This window comes from Rhagoletis pomonella, unplaced genomic scaffold (assembly GCF_013731165.1).
Source record: "Rhagoletis pomonella isolate Grant_MI unplaced genomic scaffold, Rhpom_1.0 Rhpom_scaffold_00001, whole genome shotgun sequence".
In the NCBI taxonomy this organism is placed as follows: Eukaryota; Metazoa; Arthropoda; class Insecta; order Diptera; family Tephritidae; genus Rhagoletis; species Rhagoletis pomonella.
In genome coordinates this window covers 9,927,327-9,949,637 of record NW_023458555.1, presented here as the reverse complement: position 1 = coordinate 9,949,637, position 22,311 = coordinate 9,927,327, and the positions used below count along the sequence as shown (strand labels likewise).

General features: G+C 36.2%; 1 protein-coding gene across 1 annotated transcript in view; it reads right to left on the bottom strand.

Moving 5' to 3' along the window:
* LOC118751971 (protein single-minded) overlaps positions 1 to 22,311 on the bottom strand; it is a 155,002-nt gene that overhangs the window by 24,592 nt on the left and 108,099 nt on the right. Inside the window, exon 4 of the mRNA XM_036486802.1 lies at positions 13,417 to 13,506. Within this exon, the coding sequence (XP_036342695.1) occupies positions 13,417 to 13,506 (90 nt within the window). The remainder of the gene's footprint in view (positions 1 to 13,416; positions 13,507 to 22,311) is intronic.

The window sequence follows — 22,311 nt, the reverse complement described above, 5'->3', positions numbered from 1 at the left end:
TTTGCTCATTCAACAATTATGGCCTTAATCAATGAGCAATTGGCGCGCCAGTTGCGCAGTCGAGTAGTGAAAAAATAGAATAAAAATGAAATCAGCAATAAGCTACAAGCTTAGCGTTAAATAACCATTACCATTTCCATATTTGTACACGACAGCTGACAGCGCTCTAAGCTGAAAAAAATACAACAATAATAACAGCATGGGTTCGAAGGTTCGAAGAAGTAAACTTCACTAACCGCAACTGCCGCTCTTTTCTTGGTGGTGCGGCCCATTGAGCAAATGCACCACTTGTCTAGCAACTAAATATTATTGGCAGTTGAGCACACCTATCATCTATAAAAATTCACACATATGGAAGGGTTTATTTGTATGTGTTCATTTTAGGGTGACATTACCCCCGGTGTGTAAGGTCTCGGTCCTTTTCAAACTCATAAAAATACAAGTGAAGGCGCCTTTGGCTATTTGGTTCTTAGTTTCTATGGGTTTTTGAAAAAATCTTTACAAAATAAGGCCTAGCGCGGAAAAAAGTTATCTCTGGACTTTTATTTTTTTGTGAAATAAATAGTCCAGTAATAACAGTTGAACTTGTCAAAATAATTGAAGTATGTACCGCCATATGGGTGACAGACCTAAAACGTATTACTTGAAAATATTTTGAAGAGCGTTGCAACCTTTTTAAAAGTCGCATTTTGTTATCTTATACGCAAGTTATATGAAATATTAAAATATGGGTATCAAACAAGACATTTTCAATGAATCTCTAGTTTGAACTTGGACGGTTGCCACTCTTAAAAAAATCAATCAAATTATTTAATAAGTGAAATGAATTATTATAAGATGGGTATGTGTTTAGAAGAGTTGCCACGTGTTCATAAAATCAAGTGTAATTTATTTCATAATTAAAAAAAATTTAAAAAGATTTAAGTGTGAAAATACCTTTAAGAGGGTTGCTACCGGATTGGAAAATCGGATTTATTTAATTTATATGAAAGAGTGTTAAGAAATCTTTAGTTTGAACATTTAGAATTTTTTTGATGCTTTCTGTTTAAAAATTTTAATTCAAATTATTTAGTAAGTGAAATTACATAATTAGAAGATGGGTGTCAATAGAACTGAGTTTAAAACAAATTATTATGAAATAAGAAAATTTGAGTGTTCAGCCATCTTTAGTTAGAAAATTTTATTGATTAGGGTTGCCACTTATTCGCAGAGTATAACTATGTACATATGTTAATATAGAGAGATATTTATATAATACAAGCAGGTATTTTTTTTTAAGGTCATCTGATCTGCAACGTTATTTCGCATTTTGAAAATGGGATATCAAATGAAAGAACTGGACCTGTAGATTTTTTATTTTTTCAAGTCAGAACTTTTTTTTACCGGTATAGGGTGATTAGAAATGTGGTGAAATGAAAGACGGACACCCTGCGCGAGTCCTCTCTTCAGTCCGAAATGGCTGGATGTGTTTAGATGAAATATTTTAAATATTTAGTTAGGGTTTTAATAGGGTTGCCACCGGTTTGAAAAGATAAGACTTTTATTTTGGACCAAAAAATATTATAACAAATAAATAAATAAATTTAAAAGCCACTTCAGTCTTCTTTCATTTGATACCAAACTTGTTTAATTTGGATAAGCGGTTTGTTTATTATTACGAAAGGACTTAAAAAATATTTGGACAAGTTCAACTGTTATTACCGCACTAAAAAAATAAACGTCAGGATTTTTCAGTTATTGAAAATTTTCCCAAAAGGTTCAAAAAATAAAAAGAATGCAGGATTCTTGTCCAAGAGGCCCTGTGATCAAAGGACGATTGCAAACTTTATTCTACGATAAAAAAACAGTTCCTGCAGATATCACAAAAAGTTCTATAAGACTTTTAATTGGTTTACTTGCTCGAAGCTGAAGAGAAAATACTTTTTGCTCTATAAAATATTGCTTTATTATTATACTCAAATTCATAAAAAATAAATAAGACTTTAACTGCCTTATAAATCAAAAATTTTTATGAAAACCTCACTTTAAAAAGTTCTGTAAACCTATTTAATTTTTTGTGAATAAGGTCATTAGTTATAAATTGTATGTAAAGTAGACTAAATTTCAGTAAGTGAACTGCAAAAACCCGATAAAATTCATAGCTCCTATTCGAAGAAGACCACTCATCGCTTAATTGGAATAAAGCGGGAGAATAAAGCTCGCGCAGACTCTCAGCATTTCAAGAACTTTAGAAAAGGGCTGCATTGCATAACGAAATGCCAAATATGAATGAACTTACTGTAAAACATAGGCCTTTACACTCTGATGAGGAATTATAAATCGCTTTAGAATTTAATAAAACCCTCGAACCACCCTAGTCTACAATCGTGCATAATTTACATCAGCTGCATGCAACATATCATCGGATCGTTTGGTAGTGACAGCTAACAGATATGCAAAATTTGCTCAAAATTATGATGCTCCGCAACACACACATTTATGTTGACCATTTGTGGCTGCTGTACAAGCCACCACCAGACAGTGTGCGCCAATTGCAGCTGGTAGTAGCACTACTGAAGAGTTAGGGGGTGCAGCTAAAAGCAAAAAAAAAAAACAAACAACGCCACATTGAAAAAGAAACGCTGAGAAGCGATCTTCGATCGATGGTGAGCTGTGTGAGGCCACCACTCAAGTTGTGGCTTTTCAACTGCCATAGCTTTTGTTTTAATTTTGTTGTTATTGTTGCCAATTTTTTCTGCTACCATTGCTGTCGTTGCTGCCACTGCCACAACGCTGTCAATACTCTCCAATACTCCAGCAGCGACTAATATTCCATTCAAAAATGCTTGTCATTATTATAAGTATTATTGCTGTTGCTCTAGCTCCAGCCGTTGTTGTTGTTGTTGCTAGCATATGCCGTCTACTGTTATTGTTGCATTCGCTGTAACATTTTCCGCCATTGTTGCCATTATTGGCAGTTTGTTAATTAACTTTGCTTGCTAAATGTCCGCTGCTGTCTGCCAGCCCCAAAAGCCTGCGCCACACACCGCTACAGCACCACGCTCCCCAGTCCAGTTCACACTGCTTAAAGATTCTGCTGCTTGCTACCTTATGTGGCGAGCATGTTGTGGCAGTGTGTCGCGTTTTCTAATTTGTTTGCAACGCGCTGCCATGCCACGTACATACATACTACATACATATATATGTGTATGTAAGACACATGAGGAGCAGTAGCCCGGCGATGAACTGTGGCAACCGTGAAAATGGCAATGGCAGTAAGGTAAAATAAAAGAACTAAATATCTACATACATATATATTCGTTCATAAGTGCATATGTATGTGTGCATGCTTTGTGGCAGCTAAGCGCTCCAGCCAACAGCTGTCCAATTTGCCTTTAACAGGCAACGTTTGCTGCCACATTTGCCGCCCCAGCTTCGGTTTTTCGTATTAAGGAGCATTCAATTTGGTTTTCTGTTCGTTTTCAGTTTGCTTCAGTGACACCATTCTGGCTGTCTGTTTGGCGGCTGGTTGTCATGGCCATTCCTCTAACATTTGAAAAGTCCTTCATTTTAGTTGAATTAATCCGATGTGAACTTTGAGCTGTACTTTTTTGTATGGTCGGCGTTCATTGCTCGATTATTATGATTTTAGGGCTTGCTTCGCATATACATACATATGTATGTATAATTAAAATGATTTTGTATATTTCAGCAAAGTATTTTTTTTTTTTTTTGTCTTCAAAATAGTCGTACAAATTCCAAACTAGGCTCATTTGAATGTGCGATCCTTCCACTTTAATAGTATTATTTGAATTTATTTTACGTAATCTTCTGTTAGGAGAAAATTTCTCAAATTCAGATATCTTCTGAAAATAGGGTAATACATTTACAGGAGCTTTTTTAGTGACAGACTATGCAAATCATATAAATTTTTAGGTCAGTCGATTTTGTATTAGGTGTTCGTTCTGAAAATATACTAAAAATGGTGGTTTTAGGCAATTTCGCTGCGCATTGCCGACACCTAAAAATTATATTATTTTAAAATCTTTTTTTTTAACAACTTCTTGAGCCTCTTATAAAATGTAAATGACCAGTGAAGCTCCCCATTTGAAGTGCATTGTGGAGTTACACCTTCTACGTCAAAATAAGACTTTCTTCAAGAACATTCCCACAAAAGAACCATACGGGAACAAAACTAATGAGAGCAGTTTGAACGAGAACAAACTGAAAACAAAAGGTTTGGGATTGGGGGCGTTTCCGTCAAGATCAAAATCTGAACAAAACCCTCGGCAGCTTACTCAAGAAGAACAGAATGAAAACGAAATTTTCAAGAACGTTTCTAAAGCGAAAAGATTAGAACGATAATATCGAGAACGTTTTCCAAGAGGATCAAATAATAACAAGAGTATGGGGAACGTTCTGCTAGAGAACAAAACGAGAACCTTAAGAATGAGACTTTAGTTTCCGAATTTTTCTTCGAGAGAAAGTTTTTTAGACTTTTGTTCCAGTTTTGTTCTCTGCCAGAACTTTTCGGAGACTTTTGTTCTCATTTTTCTCTCTTAGAAATATTTCCGAAAGTATTCTTTGCATTTTGTGCTTTTTAGAAACGTTCCACAGGGTGTTTTCTTATACAATTCCCGTTAAGAACGTTCCCGAAAGTTTTGATCTCTTTCGGTTTGGGATTTAAAGCATTCTTAGCAACAAAACTACGAGAATGACTTTTAGTTTCGATCATACCTTTTGTTCTCGTTCTTTGATAAAGACACATTATTTATAAACATAGTATATAAATATGTAACTTATATATGTAGCTATTGGAATTTGTCACTCGCAACTATGTACAATAGGGTGGTCCAATTTTTGTATGAGGGAAAAAAATTTCATCCTAGAAAACGGGGGATATTTCTAATATCTATACCAACTTTCAGTTTTCTACTGTAACCAATGCAGCGTGCTCAGTGACCTTGAAATACGCTACTGGATCGCTGTTAAACTGGTAAAAATATTGGTGATTTTTATAAAGTGCTACTGTTGCCAGGACAACTGAAGCTTGTAATTGTTTTTAGATAATTTAAATTTGATATGGGTGATTAATATATGTACTCAATGCATCTAGAGTAAAATGTGAGTACCATGAGCCTACCCTAAATTTATACTTAGAATCCAGAGGAAACATTTTAAGAGGTGTTCTAAGCCCTATCTCGGAAAAAAAATTTTTTGGACAACTCAAATGTACATACATATACATAGCACAAGAAGCAGGCATCTAAAAATTATTCTCAACACCAAAGTAAAACTGAAAAGATGCATTCAATAGAAGGAGTAGACGTAGTTCATAGTATCCATGACCCGAATGAAGCCCAAAAAAATTTGGAGAATTAGATATCGAAAAACCCGAAAAAATACTAAAGATTACAAAATCCCTGAATAAAATCCTGAACGTTCCTGAGAATATTCTGAAAATTTGAATTAGGTTTCGAAAGAGTTGAAAAACACAAAAAAAAACAGATCCAAAATATTCCTGAAATAATCTTAAAAGGTCGAAAAAAATCCAAAGAGAGAGCAGTGTAAGAAAATAAAACGAGAAATCTGCTTGACCGATCTTAAATTATTAAGAAAAGTACGACAGCGGCTTGGTATGAATTGTATTCGCGGAGCCACCCAAAGTGAGGCTTCCCGCCCAATGGATCAGCTTTCGTTTATGAAAAACATATCAGTGGGAGCCGATATAAACAAAACACTCTTGTATTTGAATGATTTTGATATCCCTTTCATTCAGTAGGGTTCGGTCTACTCAAACTATGGTTCTATGGAGCGGTTTGTGCCCACTTAAATTGTCTGCCTTTGATAGCTTACTTAGTTGGTTTAGTGGATACAAAGCTAAAATACTTAACAAGATTCGTCGGAGGCTCGAATATGAACAGCAAAGAGTAGTGAAACCGAAAGTCATGACATCAATTCATCTTTGACAAATTTTTTTTATTGATATAAGACAGCGCTATTTTCGTTATATGGCTGAATTTTATGGTCACAAGATCTTATATGAGGGTTGATGTTGTTTTTTTTTAAGCTTTTGCTCTCTAGTTTTTAATAATTTGAGAACAAAAGTATCCAACTTAAACCACTGCGGCAACTGCAACTTTCTGTATTACTTGTAGTTACCTTCCTTAGAGAAAAATTCAATTATATTATTTCCATTACCGTAATTACTCTATTCCATATTCGAATACAAATAAAAACTAAACTGCATTTGTGACTGCCCGATTTGACACTCTCAAAGTTGGTGTGTCGGAGTCAAAGGCCACTAAGTATCATAGCTTGGCTTTATTGTGTGGGCACTTTGGAAAATTATGAAATATAAAAACGAAAAGTAATAAAGATATACAAAAAGCTAAATTTATATAGCGCAAACCGAAATTGAGACCAACATGATTGACGATTAATCAACTGCGAATGGACAGCTTGAAGCCACCGGCAACAAATTGCTTAATTTTTTTTCTGTACTTATGAGTTTTTAAAAATATAAAAAATATGAATAAATAGTGATACTTGTTAGGCGAAATAGTACTTAAACTATATTTAAAAAGGTGTGTAAAAAAGCACTTGAAATTCAGCAAAAATATCAGATTGGTTAATGGTCAAACCTAATAATAAAAAAAAAAATAACTGCCGGCGAGGGCCACCATCAATGAACCTCCAATGGCCTGCTGGCTCGAATCAAAATAATATGCACAGCCCAGCATGAGTGACGGGCATGCGTCAGCAACTAATAAAGGAAGGTGTCAAAAGTCAAATTCTGCAAGCAAAAGGCGGCAAGCAGGAAAACGGCAAATAAATAAATTCATATTAATATTGAGTGCCGGTAACTGCATACATACGTATAGGTATGAATATGTAACTAAAGCCTAGAAAATCATTTGAACTACAGGGTCGCTCCGTTGAGCAATGGAATGTCAGTCACATTTTTTACGAGAAATAAATATGTAAATGCGCGCGCGTAGAGCAATGCGCAAGCGCGCATAAATTACCACTTAGCGCAGCTTCTGGCAATTAACCGACACACCTACCAAACGCCACACAATCCGTTATATATTTTTTTATATTAATATTGCTGTGGCGCATAAGGTAAAAACTATTCATAAACCACATAAATATTTCTTATACAAAATCGAATGCAAAACGCAGCGCACTCATTTAACTTAAGCGGGTGGAGTCCAAATATAAATTTTTTCCCCCTAATTTTATTACAAGAAATATAAATTTCCGTGCAAAAAAGTGTGCTAAGCTCGCGCGCATTCTGTCGGTGTGCGTGTGCTATGCAGTAAATGCAAGTCCAAAACTGCTTGCCAATCAAATTCATGTCTGCCAAATTGTTGTTACTCTCTAACAACTACCGTTTACACGCCTGTCATCGCTGGCTAATTGAAGTTTCAACATTTCAGCTGTCTTTTCGAGTATTTATGTGATTTTTGAGGAATCGCAAGAGTGACTCGAAGCAGTCGGCTGGCTTTTGGAGCGCTAACGTATCTAACTATGTATCGTATGTATGTGTGTATACTTTTCAATCAACGCTCCCAGTCATGCGCTCATAACTAATCGTTTGTCAAATATTTCACTTTAATTTGACATAATCAAATTGCTTAATTAAATGTTAGCCTCAAGTAAGAAACAATTTAATAGCAAATCGAGTAAATAACTTATGTAGGCATGTTTCTAGTAAAGTGAAGTTCGTTGCTTAAGTCTTTCGTATTCAATGTATGACTAAGTCTAGTTTACTGTGTTTGTATTAAGTATAAGATACAGGGTAAATAGGGTTAGTGAGCTTGTTGGCGGCGGCAGTTTTTTCGCCCTATGAACTCTCTGGCACTTAAAAATAGCCACAAAACAGCTCAAAACCAGGTGGAGGGCTAAATTATGGTTACTGGCTACTTAGGGTAGCAGCTGAGGTTAGTTAACCCATTCGAGACATCGACATTCTTCATGCAGACTACAGTTAAATATTTAACGTTTGATGAAAATAAATAGAATGCTGCTGGTAAGCCCCTAAACTTCTCGAGTATGCCAGTTTGTTGAAGAGTGCTCTCAGAGAGAAGGCGCGTGAGTCGATCGGCGAATAAAATTTCCATTTGCTCTGATTGCAGCTTTTTGACGTAAAGCTTTCCTTGCATTATTGGGCACACATTTTTTTTTTGTTGCTCAGAGGCGGGTGCGTATCTTGGCTACAACAAAATAGTGGTCCGCATCGATGTTTGGCCCTCGGAGTGTATGTACGTCTAAAACGCTGAAAGCGTGCCTTCCGTCTATCACAACATGATCGATTTGGTTTCTCGTTTTTCGATCCGGAGACAGCCATGTAGCTTGGCGGATCCTCTTTTTCTGGAACCTAGTACTAGATATTACCATGTTTACCGGGCACCGGCGAAGGCGATCAGCCTCAGTCCGTTATTGGACGTTTCGTCTACGAAGCTAAATTTTTCGTCAACCTTGGCATTGAAATCGCCATGCACGATTTTGATATCGTGTCGGAGGCAGTGCTCATACCTTCCCCCCAAGCGCCCATAGAGTGGATTCTCGGACTCCTGGTCCTTCTTTTCTGTCGATAGAGTGGGCGCAGAAGAGCGCTTTATTGAAGAATCTCCCTTTGTTGCGGCTTGTGGCTAGAAGTTCCTCCACCGGGGTCAACGCCAGTACTCGACGACGGAGTCTCGCTCCCACCACAAATCCCACACCGAGTTTGTGCTTCTTTACGTGGCAACTATGGTAGACGTCGTAAGGCTCCACGCTTAACTTGCCCTGCTCCATCCATCGCTTTTCTTGGATGGCGGTGAGGTCGGTCTTAGGTCGAGGCCACGCAATGAGCGGCAAGCGGCTGAGCGGCGCCATACAAAAATGCCGCTCAGCCGCTCAGAGCATGGCCACTTCAATAGTATTTAATCTGTTTTGAATAAGCCGCTCGTCGCTAAAAAGGATTCCACAAAACGCATTATGGTGGAAGTTTACGAATAAAAGTGTTTTACATAAAAATTCTACGCAAAATTTTTTTACAGAACAACCCTAATATGAACTTAGTCTGCTTGTTTATACGTATTTGTGTATAAGTCCACTCGTGCCTGCACTTTTGAAAGGCATTTGAAATGACTGTGTCAACATTTAATCTGATGGATTTTAGAGAAAAAAAATGCCAATAAACATTTTCTTCAAGTTTTAAGTTTAAGTTTTCATTTTACTCGTCTGTGCTTCAAAACAGCAAACATTTGGCGAGTGCAAACTAAAAACCAGCCAATAAAGCTTCGCAGTGGCTGAAATTGAAACAGAAAAACCGACAAGTGACAGCGAAAAATCAAAGCAGCAGCCACCAGCCAGCGACTAGCAGACAACAGCTGTCACAACAACAACATCAACAAAGAACAACAACAACAACAACATCAAAAGCAGTTTACAAGCTACTTAAGCAAAACATAGATTTTAAAAAATGCTCACAGCAGCGCATTTTGGCGATCACTTTTTAAGCCACATTACAACCATTGCCACCAGCAGTAACAACAGCAACTGAAACAGCATTACATGCAACCGAAATCACAGCAGCACAACAGTAAGGAAAAACAACAACAACACCGCTAAGTTAAGTTGCGCTGCTGTGTAATGTTACAAAAAAGTGATGCTAATCTTTGACAACTGACGACGAATTTAACATTACAACGCGCATGTCACAGGTTGTTTGCTCGGCGAGCCGTCAGTTGGGCAAACACAAAGAAAAAACAGCTACGAAAACCCGAAAATTAAACAGAGTTTCTGTACCAGTAAGTACTATGGAGTTGCCTCTTTTTATTTGCACTGCAATAGCAACATGTTGCTGCTGCCACGCGTGGCTCCTTGCGCGCTTTGATTAATTTTCGGTCGACAAGGTGAGGTGTTTTTGGCTTCAGAGTCTTAAATGAGACTAACTTCAATTTTAATGGAAAAATTTTGCTTGCTCTGCCGCTAAAAATTCGTTGTTTGATGGATGGTGTGCTTTATTTTATATATAATTTTTTTTTGTTCTTTATTTTACGAGAAGTGCTCCAAATTTTTATTTTGCTCATAATCTTATTTCAACTGTAACTAAATTGCAATGATCCTTTTTTGAAGCATTTTTCTCTCACACTGCCCACTGCCTGCCACTCCGTTTTTTCTAACTAACAAGCCTAGGTTGTTGTCAGTCATCGCGTGCAACATGGGCGCATGCGCAATGCAAAAAAGAAAAAAAACAAATGTTTACAAACTGTTGAATGTTGGTGCTCAGCAGCTATGCGCCAACCGCTTGCGCTGGGAAAACATTTGATAAAATAATAATAATTTAAAGTCTTGTGTTTTACAATTTAATCGAGCTTAGTAATGTTTTGTTATTTTGATTGGTTTTGTGAAAATTTGTGTGCTTATTTAGGGCCTTTCACTTTTCGGTTTATAGCAGATAAACTCTGAACCTTTTAGACACCTTTACAACTACGAGTATGTATGCGCAAATTTTCTAAATAAAAAATCCATTGGCGAAATTTGTGTCGAATTTATTTTATTTGAAGCTCACCTTGGCTTTACTTTATTTTAAGTGTTTCTTGAAATGATGACCACTTTCAGTGGCCAATACAATTAAAATTTCTCCAGTTCCCTACATTTTCTGAAACTATTTAATTATTTGACTAAAGGCGGTCTACAGGGCAGGTTAGCTTACGCTGATTAATAAAATCTCGCACAAATCGCTTTCTATTTTGCCTTTTGCCTATTGCCTGCAGCAGTATGAAACAGTAATATTTCACGTCTGAGTTGTAAGTCATTTGACCCGCAATATAGTTCAATGAGCTAAGTAGCTTCTACAGTGAAACCTAGCTGAGGCTGTCCAGGTTCCCAACAGGTTCTTTCCAAGAAAAGTGTATCAAACCGCGCTGATTCTTAGAGAGTTACTGAAAAGTCGTTTTCGTCAGCCAATCAACCAAAACAGTCCTGGAAATTATAAGTCTCGCGGCCCTATTCTGTAGGCATAAAATTTTGAAGTCAATGCAGCTACACTCTTATGGAGTATTTTTATTGAAAGATCAACATTACTGATGTATAGGATATCAAAAAATCGTTATCAACCCGAAGAGAATCTATTCACCAGGCTTTAATATCAGGTCCAGTGCGGTTAATAAGAAAACTGTACAGGTTCTCTCTAGAATCCATGTCTATTGACGGTGTAATATACATATTTGGTAATATGTCAAAATAATTTCAAAATCTGTTCTCTAATCAATAGTCCACAAAGGTTGTAAGCATGTTGTAACATGGTTGTAAGTCTTCCAGAAGTAAATAAAGATTTGAACTAGTAAATAAGCTCCCCTTTGGGATACCATAACATTGAACAGTGACCCCTCAAGGTTTGGTGTAGAAAACCGCCCCACAGCTCCACAAGCGGGCGGTTTATATCTACATATTCCCGAAACCTTATCGTGGGTGAGCAAAAAAAAAAACAAAATAGGCGGATTCCAATATTGCTAATTTCCATAATTTAGAGATGTGTAAACACTCAAAATAGCTCTACGAGAGGCTCAACTACACACTCTACGTGAGACTTCTTTAGCGAGACTTTTTCGGCGTGTATTTGGCGAGTTAAATAGAGTTTTTTCTCTACAGAGATGTATGGTAAAGTCTTGACAAATTTCATAACAGTTTGCTTAATTTTGAAATGGCTACGACATTAACAGTTCTATTTTATATCAGTGACAAATTTTGGTTAAAGTTTTATTACAGAAGAATATATGAAAAAGTATGCATTCACTTAATTGAGCAAGTGGTCTGGCACTCTGGCAACTGTCGTTGCTTGAGCTTATCTGCTATTTTGCCATAATGCCAGGCAACCTATGTGGGTTTGGCTGCAACTGCTCGGAGAAATTCCTTTGAAAGAATTTTTTAGTAGTAAAGATTGAGAGAGAGGAGGGGCTGCCACCCAAAAATTTATTCACATAAAAATACATATTTAATTTTTAGCTACAAGTACATTAATCTACTTTTAGGTACAACTTATTCGGCAAATAAGTACAATTTGAAAATTTTATTTTTATCCCTTATGCGAAAAAATATTTTGTGACGTCATACCAAATTTAACTTATTATTTTCTTTTTGTAATATATTTCATTCAACAGCAAAAACCAAAAGAAAAAAATTGTCTTATTTCATATATGCAAAAAACACCAAAAAATTGTCATCAAAATTTTCACTATTTTAATTGGATTCCTTAGAAAAACCCATTAACTTTTAGTGTAATAAAGTGCAAGTTTCAAGTCGCTAAAAGTTACCAAAACTAATGATTACTTACAGAAATATAAGTTAGTTTTTGAGTTTTACTTTTTTGGCAGATCCAAGAACAATTCTAATAATTATTTAGTGGTAAATGCGCTCTACCCATTACAATCTATATATCGTTAAAAACCTTATTAAAATAGTCTTAGAATTTGTGAAATAATAAAAAATGATACAGTGTTTGAAAAATAAAGTTTGAAATTTCTTTAGCAAAAAAATGTCAGCAAAATACCATAGTTTCATCCATGATAAAAACATAGTAAGGTAAAACCGTTCTCTCAATTCGTCGGCCATGATTTTTTTTTTTGAAGTTTGCCAACATTTTAAAGAAGAGTAGAAAAAAAGAATTGTGCAAAGTTGTTTTTGTTTGAGATTGAAAATAAGAATGTGTGTGTGAGTTTGTGTGTAAAATTTTAAAATTAAAATGCTTGCAAACGTCAAGAATATGAAAAATTCCTCTCAGCGGTTCTACCTTTCTATTTTTTTTATCATGGTTTCATCCATAAATATTGAGCAGTTCTGACAGGTCAGAAATTTTGGATTCCCAATTTTTGGGCGTTCTTCAACCATATTCTGAAATAGGGCGTTGTTGAAAAATATTCCGAGATAGGGCGTTTGCGAGCTGGCTGCCGAGATTGGTTGATCTTCCACTCAGCCATCGATATTCAAACTCGTATAACCCGTTAAAAAACCGCGGTAGTGAAAAAAATCTTGTTAAACATTGCCACTAACATAAGTGCCAGTGTAGTGAAGTTTGAACGAAATCGCTGGCCTAAAATTATTACCGGTACAATTGGCGAATTTTGCTCCACATAAAGTTTCCAAAACTTTCACTGAACATGTTGACATATTTTTATTTTTAAACTTTGATGTAGTTCGTTTAATTCTACATTCGCCTGTCATAAAGGGTATTTATTGTGATAAAGTACTCAGGCTATAAATCTAATAACGACAACAGCATTCCAGATTACGAATGACACAGAATTGAGACAAAAATTTATTTGGCTGGATACTGTATTTTATGATTTTCTTCTGCAAGCAATCATTCTTGTTTTAAACGTCCTAATAATTATTCACGTAGGAGTATGTACATATATCACTCCGCCTAATAAAATTTCAACTTACCATTGAATGCCCCAAATATTCGGCGGCATTATCTGAAATGTACAGCAACTTGCCATTTTGTGTGAGCATCATAAGAAATCCTGAGAGAGCCTGCAAAAAAAAAAAGAAAAAAGTTACATATTTTATAAAAAGTGCATAAAAATCATGGTGAATAAAAAATTGAGTGGTATGAATTTCAAGAAAGAAAATGTTTGTATAAATCAGGTACTTAACTGGCAAATAAATGTGCAAAATCCTACAGAAGGTGTCAAATTATGTCGACTTAAAGCAAACACCTCAAATTTAAATTACGTACGTATGTATTCATTTCATTGTTTTTCTGGTCAACTAAGCTTTAATGCGATTATTAATCGAAGGAGCGGAAAACAGGTTGTTGCATTTAAAACTTAAGTGCCTTAACTCTGTGGCCAACAACACTGGCTAAGTGCCTCCAAAGTAATGGGTATGGGTATCAAGCTATGCGGAAAACTAAAAAAAAAAATAGGAGTAACGAAAATATGTAGCTTAGCAACTACAGGCAAATAAAAGCATTGTGAGAAAATTTTGGTTTTGCAAGCAAAAAACCGCAATGCCAAAGATTATTTAAAAGTCGATGGCAGAAGGTAAGTCGGATATATGTAGATGTAAATGTAGAGGCAAAGTGAAGTGCTGATTTTGTGACACAAATTGTGGCAGCAAAGCACCTGAATGCGAAAAATAGAAATAAAAATTAAAAAAAAATGCATAAACCAAGAAAAATTCAAGTATGGGTAGATATGTATGTTAAAAAATATAGTAGATTGAAAAAAAAAAAACTGTGCAAAAATTTTATCGCTTTACTTGAAAAGTTGGTAGCTGTTAGCTGTTTGGTAGCAAGCGCAAATAGCTGCTTAATTCAGTCACGAATATAGATCAATCTGCGGGAAATGGACTAACAATGAATGCCAAAGTAAAGCGTCAGTGTCAAGTGCGCCAGCAACAGCAACAACAACAACAACCACAACGCTAGTCGCAATAACAGTTTAAGAGCAAGGCAACAGCGACAAAACTAACTGCATTCAAATTCATAAAAACTAAAAAAAAAAACAAAAATTGTGAAATAAAAATCGACTTACTACCGAAAAGCTATTAGAACTGAGACAGCTCAGCCGCAGTTTCAGAGTCAAACAGTAGCTGTAGGCAAAAAGATATTTCTTGCATATATGAGCGGTGCTATGCTATGCTAGGACAAATGTATGTACGTACGTATGTAGGTGTGTATGGCAAAAAGCAAGCGGCAAGTGGCAAGTATGCTTGCACTTCAGCGCCTTGCAATTGCAGCCAAAGCCAAACCCTCAACATACAATCGAAGAAATTCCATTCCAGCAATTCCTTTGCTTCCGACGAGATTCAGCGATTCCAATGCGATTTTTGCCAGCGAGGCGACTCAGTAGTCAGCTAGTCCAAATAGAGACACAATAGTTACGAGTAGCTGGTTGATTTGGATTTTCATTTCAATTTCTTAGGAACTCGGTGGATTTCTGCACATAGCTAACCAACATCCAACTGAACTGCTGCTGTGCAATCAATGTGTCTTGCGGCTAGCAAGCTATGACAAAAACAACAACAAGCCAGTAGTAGAGAAAACAACTAGCGACCATTTTGTGCGATAACAGCAGCACATTTCACATTTAATAGAGTTGTTTCCGATGAAGACATTTCATTAGTGTCGCTGTTGCTGCCATCAGTTGGCTCAGTGGCCTCCAGCAGTTATGTGAAATCATATATTTGTACTAACACTTACACACACTGCAGTGCATATACTAATACATACATATGTGCTTATATTTGATACATTGCTGCTGCACCGTCATCAGCACCGGCACAACAACAGCAAGTTGCTATTGCCTCTGCCTCCAGTTGTCTGCGCCTGCTGTTACGTCACTTAGGCGAGGTTGGTATGATGATGACTCCCGATGAGTCGTTGACAATCGGACACTTTCTGCTCAATTTATGCATACCTTCCGTATTGCCACTGAGGCAGGCCACTTGATGTCTGTGCTGGTATGCTCATTTAAATACAATTTATTGATTTAATTTGGACGGGTGTGTCTGTGGCGGTTGGGTGCAATGAAGGCAGTGGCTGACAAGTTGATTGGAAGTTGTTCTTTGAATTTTGCCTAGAAAGTGTTTGAGCAGCACTTTTTTATTGTGAGTTTGTAAATGTATACATATGCATTTCATTGTAGACACAAATTGTATATTGTAATTGGCTTTAGTCGATATTTTTAGTGAATGAGTTAAGTTGAATTTGATTTTTTAGATATGTGGCAACCCCGCGAACTATAGTTCAGAAGTAAAGATCTTTCAAACCTCCTTCGATTGATACCCATATTCTAATAATTCATTTAACTTAGTAAATAATTTGAATTTAGCTTTTTAAACAGGTGGCTACTTTCTTCCAACAGCTCAAAAATAATCTTGCTATTCAAACTGAAGGTTTCTTAACACTATTGCCTTTGACATCCATATTGTGATATTTCCTATAACTTGTGTATAAGTTAACTAAATTCAACATATCAAGCAAGTGGCAACCCTCTTTGAAACCCCTTTTCTTTGGCGCCCATGCCGTGTAACATATTTCTTTACCCAATTCCCTTAATTCAAATTGAATTTGATTTTTAAACAGGTGGCAACCCTGCTATAGTTAACTTAAGAAACAAAGCTATTCAAAATTTTTTGGATTGACACACGATTTGTAATAATTGATTTAAAAAAAAATCCCTTCGCGTATTATATACATAGACATTCCCAGGGATTTACAGTGTTGCCAAATACGAACGAATTTCTGTGCGCGTTAGGGTTGTGGGGAAATATACGGAGAAAGTATATGTAATTTTTTCCGGTAGATGGACCAGGAACCGACCTACTAGAAAAAAATTGTTGGTTTTTTATCAAAAAAGATCCAGTCTTCAGAAACATCGTAACGACAGATTTAGAAAATAGGACACATTGGATATGTACATTTTCAGTTATCAGCCGCACGTTTTTAAATTTTATGTAATTTGATTCGGTCATCCGGTTTCAGATCACATTTACAGACATTTTGCTTAGCGGGCCTTATAGCCCATTTCCACCGAATGCTTACTGCTGGTAAGGCATCAGGAATGTCCAAATAATAATAAAGTTGGAGTGATTGGCAAGTTTAATTTCTTACTTTTTGGATTTTAACTTTCCTTTCCTTGTACTTAATATGCGCAATTAAACCCTTTGAATAGTAATCACTTTTTTCCAATAGGCATAAACTGCAGTTAAGACTTGGTGGAAATAAACCATTAATGATATTTTTCGAATTCTCTCTGTCTATCGGCGCCCACTATTTGTGGTAGCCGGCTTACTATCAAAGTTTGCCGAGTTGTAAACATTTTTACTGTCGCAAGTTTTGACTCAAAAATTTTGTTGCTTGTCGATTTTGTCGAATATATTTTATTTATTTATTTTTAAAGCTTGAAAGTATATCCACATATAAAAATATACTATGTAAAAATTACTTAACACTAGAAAGACTGAAAAATCAACGTATCTTGAAAGACAGACAGGGGACATTCGTCCAACTATTTTGAAATAAATTTTTGTAACAACAAACTTTTAATTTGAAATTTAAAATTGTTTATTCATTAAAAAAAACTTAATTTTCATTTTGATATTCTTATTTTAGTAAAAAAAATAGTAAAAAAGTGTGCCCATTAACACTATATAGCCTGGCAAACATAGCTTGAAATACGCACAGGGGTCATTTGACACAGCTATTTTAATAAATAAACAAAAAGTTTTAGTAACAAAAAACATAAATTTCAAATAAAAAACTAAAATTTAAATTTTCAAACTGACAAAAAAATATTGGCAAACAAATAAAAAAATGGGCCAAATGAACCCTGTCCGTTTTTCTAGTGTTATACAAGCACAAGCCTACATGTTTTTAAGCTTGCATAACTATTTCTCACTTCATTCAAAGCTGTAAGAGCTAACTGCTTTAGTTTATGTTGAATAGTAATAGGATTTGACTTAAAACGTTCACTGAATTTTAGCTTTTGGCTGTTTTATGTGTTTGACCTGACCTAACTGTGCCCAGTTGCAATAAACCCATTAACGATTGGCACATAAACATGGGCACGTGTACAAACGTAATTTACTACATAGTTACACTCATTCCACGAGAATGTGTTTTTGCGAATATTGAAAGTGCACAAATTGCAGGGCTGACAAATATTTTACGAGGGAAACGTGTTTTTTTTTAGCAACTTGAAATGGAGTTAAGTGCAAAAATGTGAATTTAGAGGATTAAAATATTAAAAGAAAAGTTAGCAAATAAAAATAGAATTATGTAGATACATACATAAAATCTGTAAGAATATAAGGTTCGTTTGTTCTCTCTACGTTAGCGAGATTTCGTGTCGCCGCCCAGATTGCATATACCTCTTATTGATACATAGAACATCCGAATGACCCTGATCAATGAACTTGCTACTTTGAGTCTTAACGCTGCAGTATGGACCGCTCCGATTATATTTTGGGGGTCTTGAGACAAAGAGTCGGCAGACTAAACCCCATTCTTCAGTTGGACCATAAATACGGATTTTCTAAATATCTCGACTCCAGCGCTATCTATCGGCATCATTTCTTGAAAAAGTATTCCTTATTATGCCCATAAATATGGGCTTTCAAATAGCGGATGTTCGTTTTTTTCAAAGGTAATTCTTAATGCATTATAAATAGATTCCGAAAATGCACATAATCGGTTGATTAATAAGACTTTTACAAGTAACTCGACTACAGCGCCACCGAGCGAGTTTTCTAGTCACCCAGAAATGCGAGAAATAAATTCAGAAATTTTGTATAGAATAAAGTTTTTGAGCCAAGTCTGAATAACGAAAACGGCTATCATTTTATATATGTAAATTTCTACATGGAGTCCCCATTATAGAGCTCGAAAACTTTCTTTCATCATTTGATAAGAAACTTTTCGTTTAACTGAACATTTTGCAACGCCACAATAAAAACCAACATATATGTATATATTCGAGTTCAGGACATACGTAAACAACTCTTTTAAAATATATATGTACATACATATTAACATATGTACAAATTGTTATTATTTGTTTTGTTTTGTCAAGTCTTCTGTCTGTCATTTGTGGGAACAACCTCAGCGGTATTACTGCGCCCTAATTGTGAAAAATGTGAGTACGCGCACATACCGGAAAGGAGTGAGAAACAGCAATCAGGCTCATGTACCTACATAAATACATACATACATACACACAGCATTTTATGCTCGTACAAACGAATTTGTGGCAGACTACGACAAACAAATACGCTGAATGCATTACTCCTAACACAGCTACGTATGACACAGCTACAATTTGCTGCAATTTATGCTCAAACTTATATACAATTATGCTATATATGTATATGTACATATCTATGAACGTACATACTTGTAATCTCATGGCAACATTAATAGAGTGCAACATTTTAAGGAAAGAGCACGCAATATGCATGTGAAGATGCTGAGAAAAGAACACGAAAATTGCACAGCCCTGGTGGCGCAGGGCAGGATAAGTGCAACATTATTTCGAGAAAAGAAAACGCTATTAAAAAACATACCTATGTACATACCTATAGCAATGTTTGTAAGTAGGAAGTTGTTGCAACAGATGTGCAATATGTTGAACGCAGCTTGAGACTCGAATGCGCCTGCGCCGCCTACAAATGGCAATGCGAACGCAATAAACTCTGATCTAAAATAGGCTAGGTGTCTGGGAATATGTATACGTACATACATACCTACATTATATCAAAATTTACCTACAATATATATCCTTATATATACTGCTGTATTTATATGTTTGTTTGTGCATACACAGGTTTACATATAATTGCCTCTTTGTGCGGGATTTCAAAGCTGTGTAAACTGTGGCGAGCTTAAGTTGAATGCGTAGCAGCTATTTGGTTTATGAAGTAATATACATACTGATGAATGCGGTCAGGGGTTCCCAAATTGGAACAAAGTTATTAATGGTTAATAGACAGATAAGAAAAAATTTTAAATGTAAATTTAAGCTTATCGCAAATATAAGTAATGGCTATAGTAGTCGGACATACATATTTATGAATGTGATTAAAATGTAAATGTTACTCTTGCAGATCTATTCTGCGCTGGTAACAAACAATTTTTATAGAGTAAATAAAATGACGACTATGGCTGAGTGGTAAAAGGTGCGTACCACCCTTCCATAAAGCTTTAGTTCGATCCCTGGTCCGACCAACATTTATATTAGAAGAAGTTTTTCTTACAGCGGTTGCCTCTCAGGCAGATAGGCAATGGCAAACCTGTGAGAGTATTTCTGCCCCGAAAAAGCTTCTCATAAAACTACTTGCAGCTCGGAGGCGGCGTAAATTTGCAGGTCCCTTATAACCTCAAAAATTAGAGGAAAATACTTAGCAAAAGTGTAAGTGCTAAAATAATATATTATTATTAAATTTGGTTAATTCGTTGAAGTGGACTTTATTAGGAAGATTTTTTAAGTAAGGAAATAACGATCAGAGAGAACTTTAATCTTTTGCGTGCGCATATAAAACCTAGAAGACGTCTAGAAATCTTTGCCCACCATTTCTCAAAGTACAATTTTGACGCTCTTATGAAGCGTAGGATTCTTTTCATTGCTGCAATGGATAATTCCGTAAAAGAGCTGAATAATTGCCTAACCAAACAGCCTGCCCTGCTCCTTGCTAAATTTGGGCAGCTACAGAAGAAGTGCCTGACTGTTTCATCCTCTTCTTCATCTTTGCAACTTCTGCAATATCCATGCGCGAATATTTTTAATCCCGAAGTGCGCCTACCAAATAGGCATAAGCCATGATAATCGAAATGTCCTTTCTTAAGAGGTTGAGTAGTTCTTCTCTTTTTGTCATATATAAATATTTGCGGCCGTGGTAGCCTAGTTGTTGCACAAGTGTCCTCATCCTGCTATGAACTATTTGCCTCTTGAATAATGTCATTTCTAATCATTAACTTGCAGGTTGCTGTGGGTATCCCAGTTTTACTTCTGTTTTCCCCTTGGTACCCTTCCTGGCTAGCTCACTGGCCCTGCAAATTTCTTTAAATATCTCTAGGTCCTGGGACTCATACGAGCCTGACGTTCAAGATGGTGCTATTATCATTTAGAGCTGCCAGACATTTCCGTGTTTATTGATTAGATAACCGCCTAGCTATCCGAGAAGATATTAATGCTAGTCTTCGATACGGCATGGGTATTAATGTACACCGGCATCTCCTTTACGGCTAGTACTACTGCCTGAAAAACGCTGCAGTGGTCCGGAATTCGAGAATTCATACTGCCATAGTTTTCAGTCTGTCTCCAGTCCGAAACAGGAGACACGTGTTTTTCTACCAGATTTACTGCAGGCGGGGATGTTCCTTCAACAATTTTTATGCACTAAGTCGGCCTTCTTCGAGACTTATGATTGGGCTGTCCATAACGACAGAATGCGGCTTCTTGAGGACGATGAAACGTCGCAGCACATTGTTGTTGAAGACGACTAATTCATTTCAATTTATCCATATTAAACCGCTTAGAAATCGGAATTAGTCTAAGAAGGTCTTTCAAGCATAAAGCAGGAAACACAAAATTTATTTTATTTTTGATGTTGGTTGATTTGTCTAACAGAATGAGAATATGTTGTATTTTGGTATGGGTTACCCAATCTCTCGTCAAATTCGGTTTGGACCAAAGTATTCCTCTAGTACTCGTGTATGGTACTAGTTGTGGGAAAGATTTGCTAAATGATAGACTCATTCCAGCCTTGCTTTATGGTTTCAGAACCACTGCAGATAGCCAACTTTTGCTGTGGCATTTTACTTTAGTTACAAATTCCTTTCTCCTTCACTCCGCGCACCAATGTCCCACCGATTGCAAAACTCATACAATGTAACATTTGCGCGAAATGAAAATTACTGATTAGAAAATTCATATAATTTCGCAAACGATTTACGTTGTTTAATGGATTCTTAGAGGCGGATTATTGAGATTGAAGTATCCCATTCAACATTCAACTCAGCACAGCACATAGACATGTAAGTATGTAAGTACATGTGTATGTATGTGGGTATGAACGTAAGTTCTTTGATGGATATTAAGGAATAGCAATTGAAAATAGTTACCTCTTCGCATGAACTTAAACCCATACATATTTATTTATACACAGTGCGAAAGTGAGGGTGAGAAAACGCAGACAGTGACTGGTGATGGACAGCAGTTGAATAGTTAGAAGAAGAAAAAAAAAACAGCGAATAGAAGAAGACGCAATGAAAGGTGTAATAAAAGGCAAGTACGCGGGTGTAGTTGGGGAGGGAAATCAAAGGTGAGGAAATGAGCGTAAAGCTTCGTAACACACAAGGATCAACGTACGAACTTACATATACTAAGTATGTATGGTGCAAGTTATGTGCGTTCAACAACATCGCCTAGCTGAAGAAATAGCAGCGATTTAATAGTTGTTATTGGAAGTACATTTTGTTTACTTCGACTGTTTTTTCTTTTTGCTATACATATAATATTGTTAGTGTTGATAGTGGGTGCTGTACAGCTGTGATTGTTATTAAATCAAGATCGTCGACTGACACGCTTTGAGGAATATACATACATACACAACCTCACTTAAGCAGTTGCATAGTGATGCAAGTGAAATATTCCAAAACGCTGAATGCAATCCGACAGCTGGGTGGATGGGACGCTGCATAAATGCGCTGCAAATTATAGCCAAGAAAAGCATTGTACGCACAGACGAAGTAAGAACGAAGTGTACTCGATTGAAGCTGGTGTGTAAGAAGCTAACTTTAATGGCTGGCTGGCTGCTACAAGCGAGCAAGCAAGT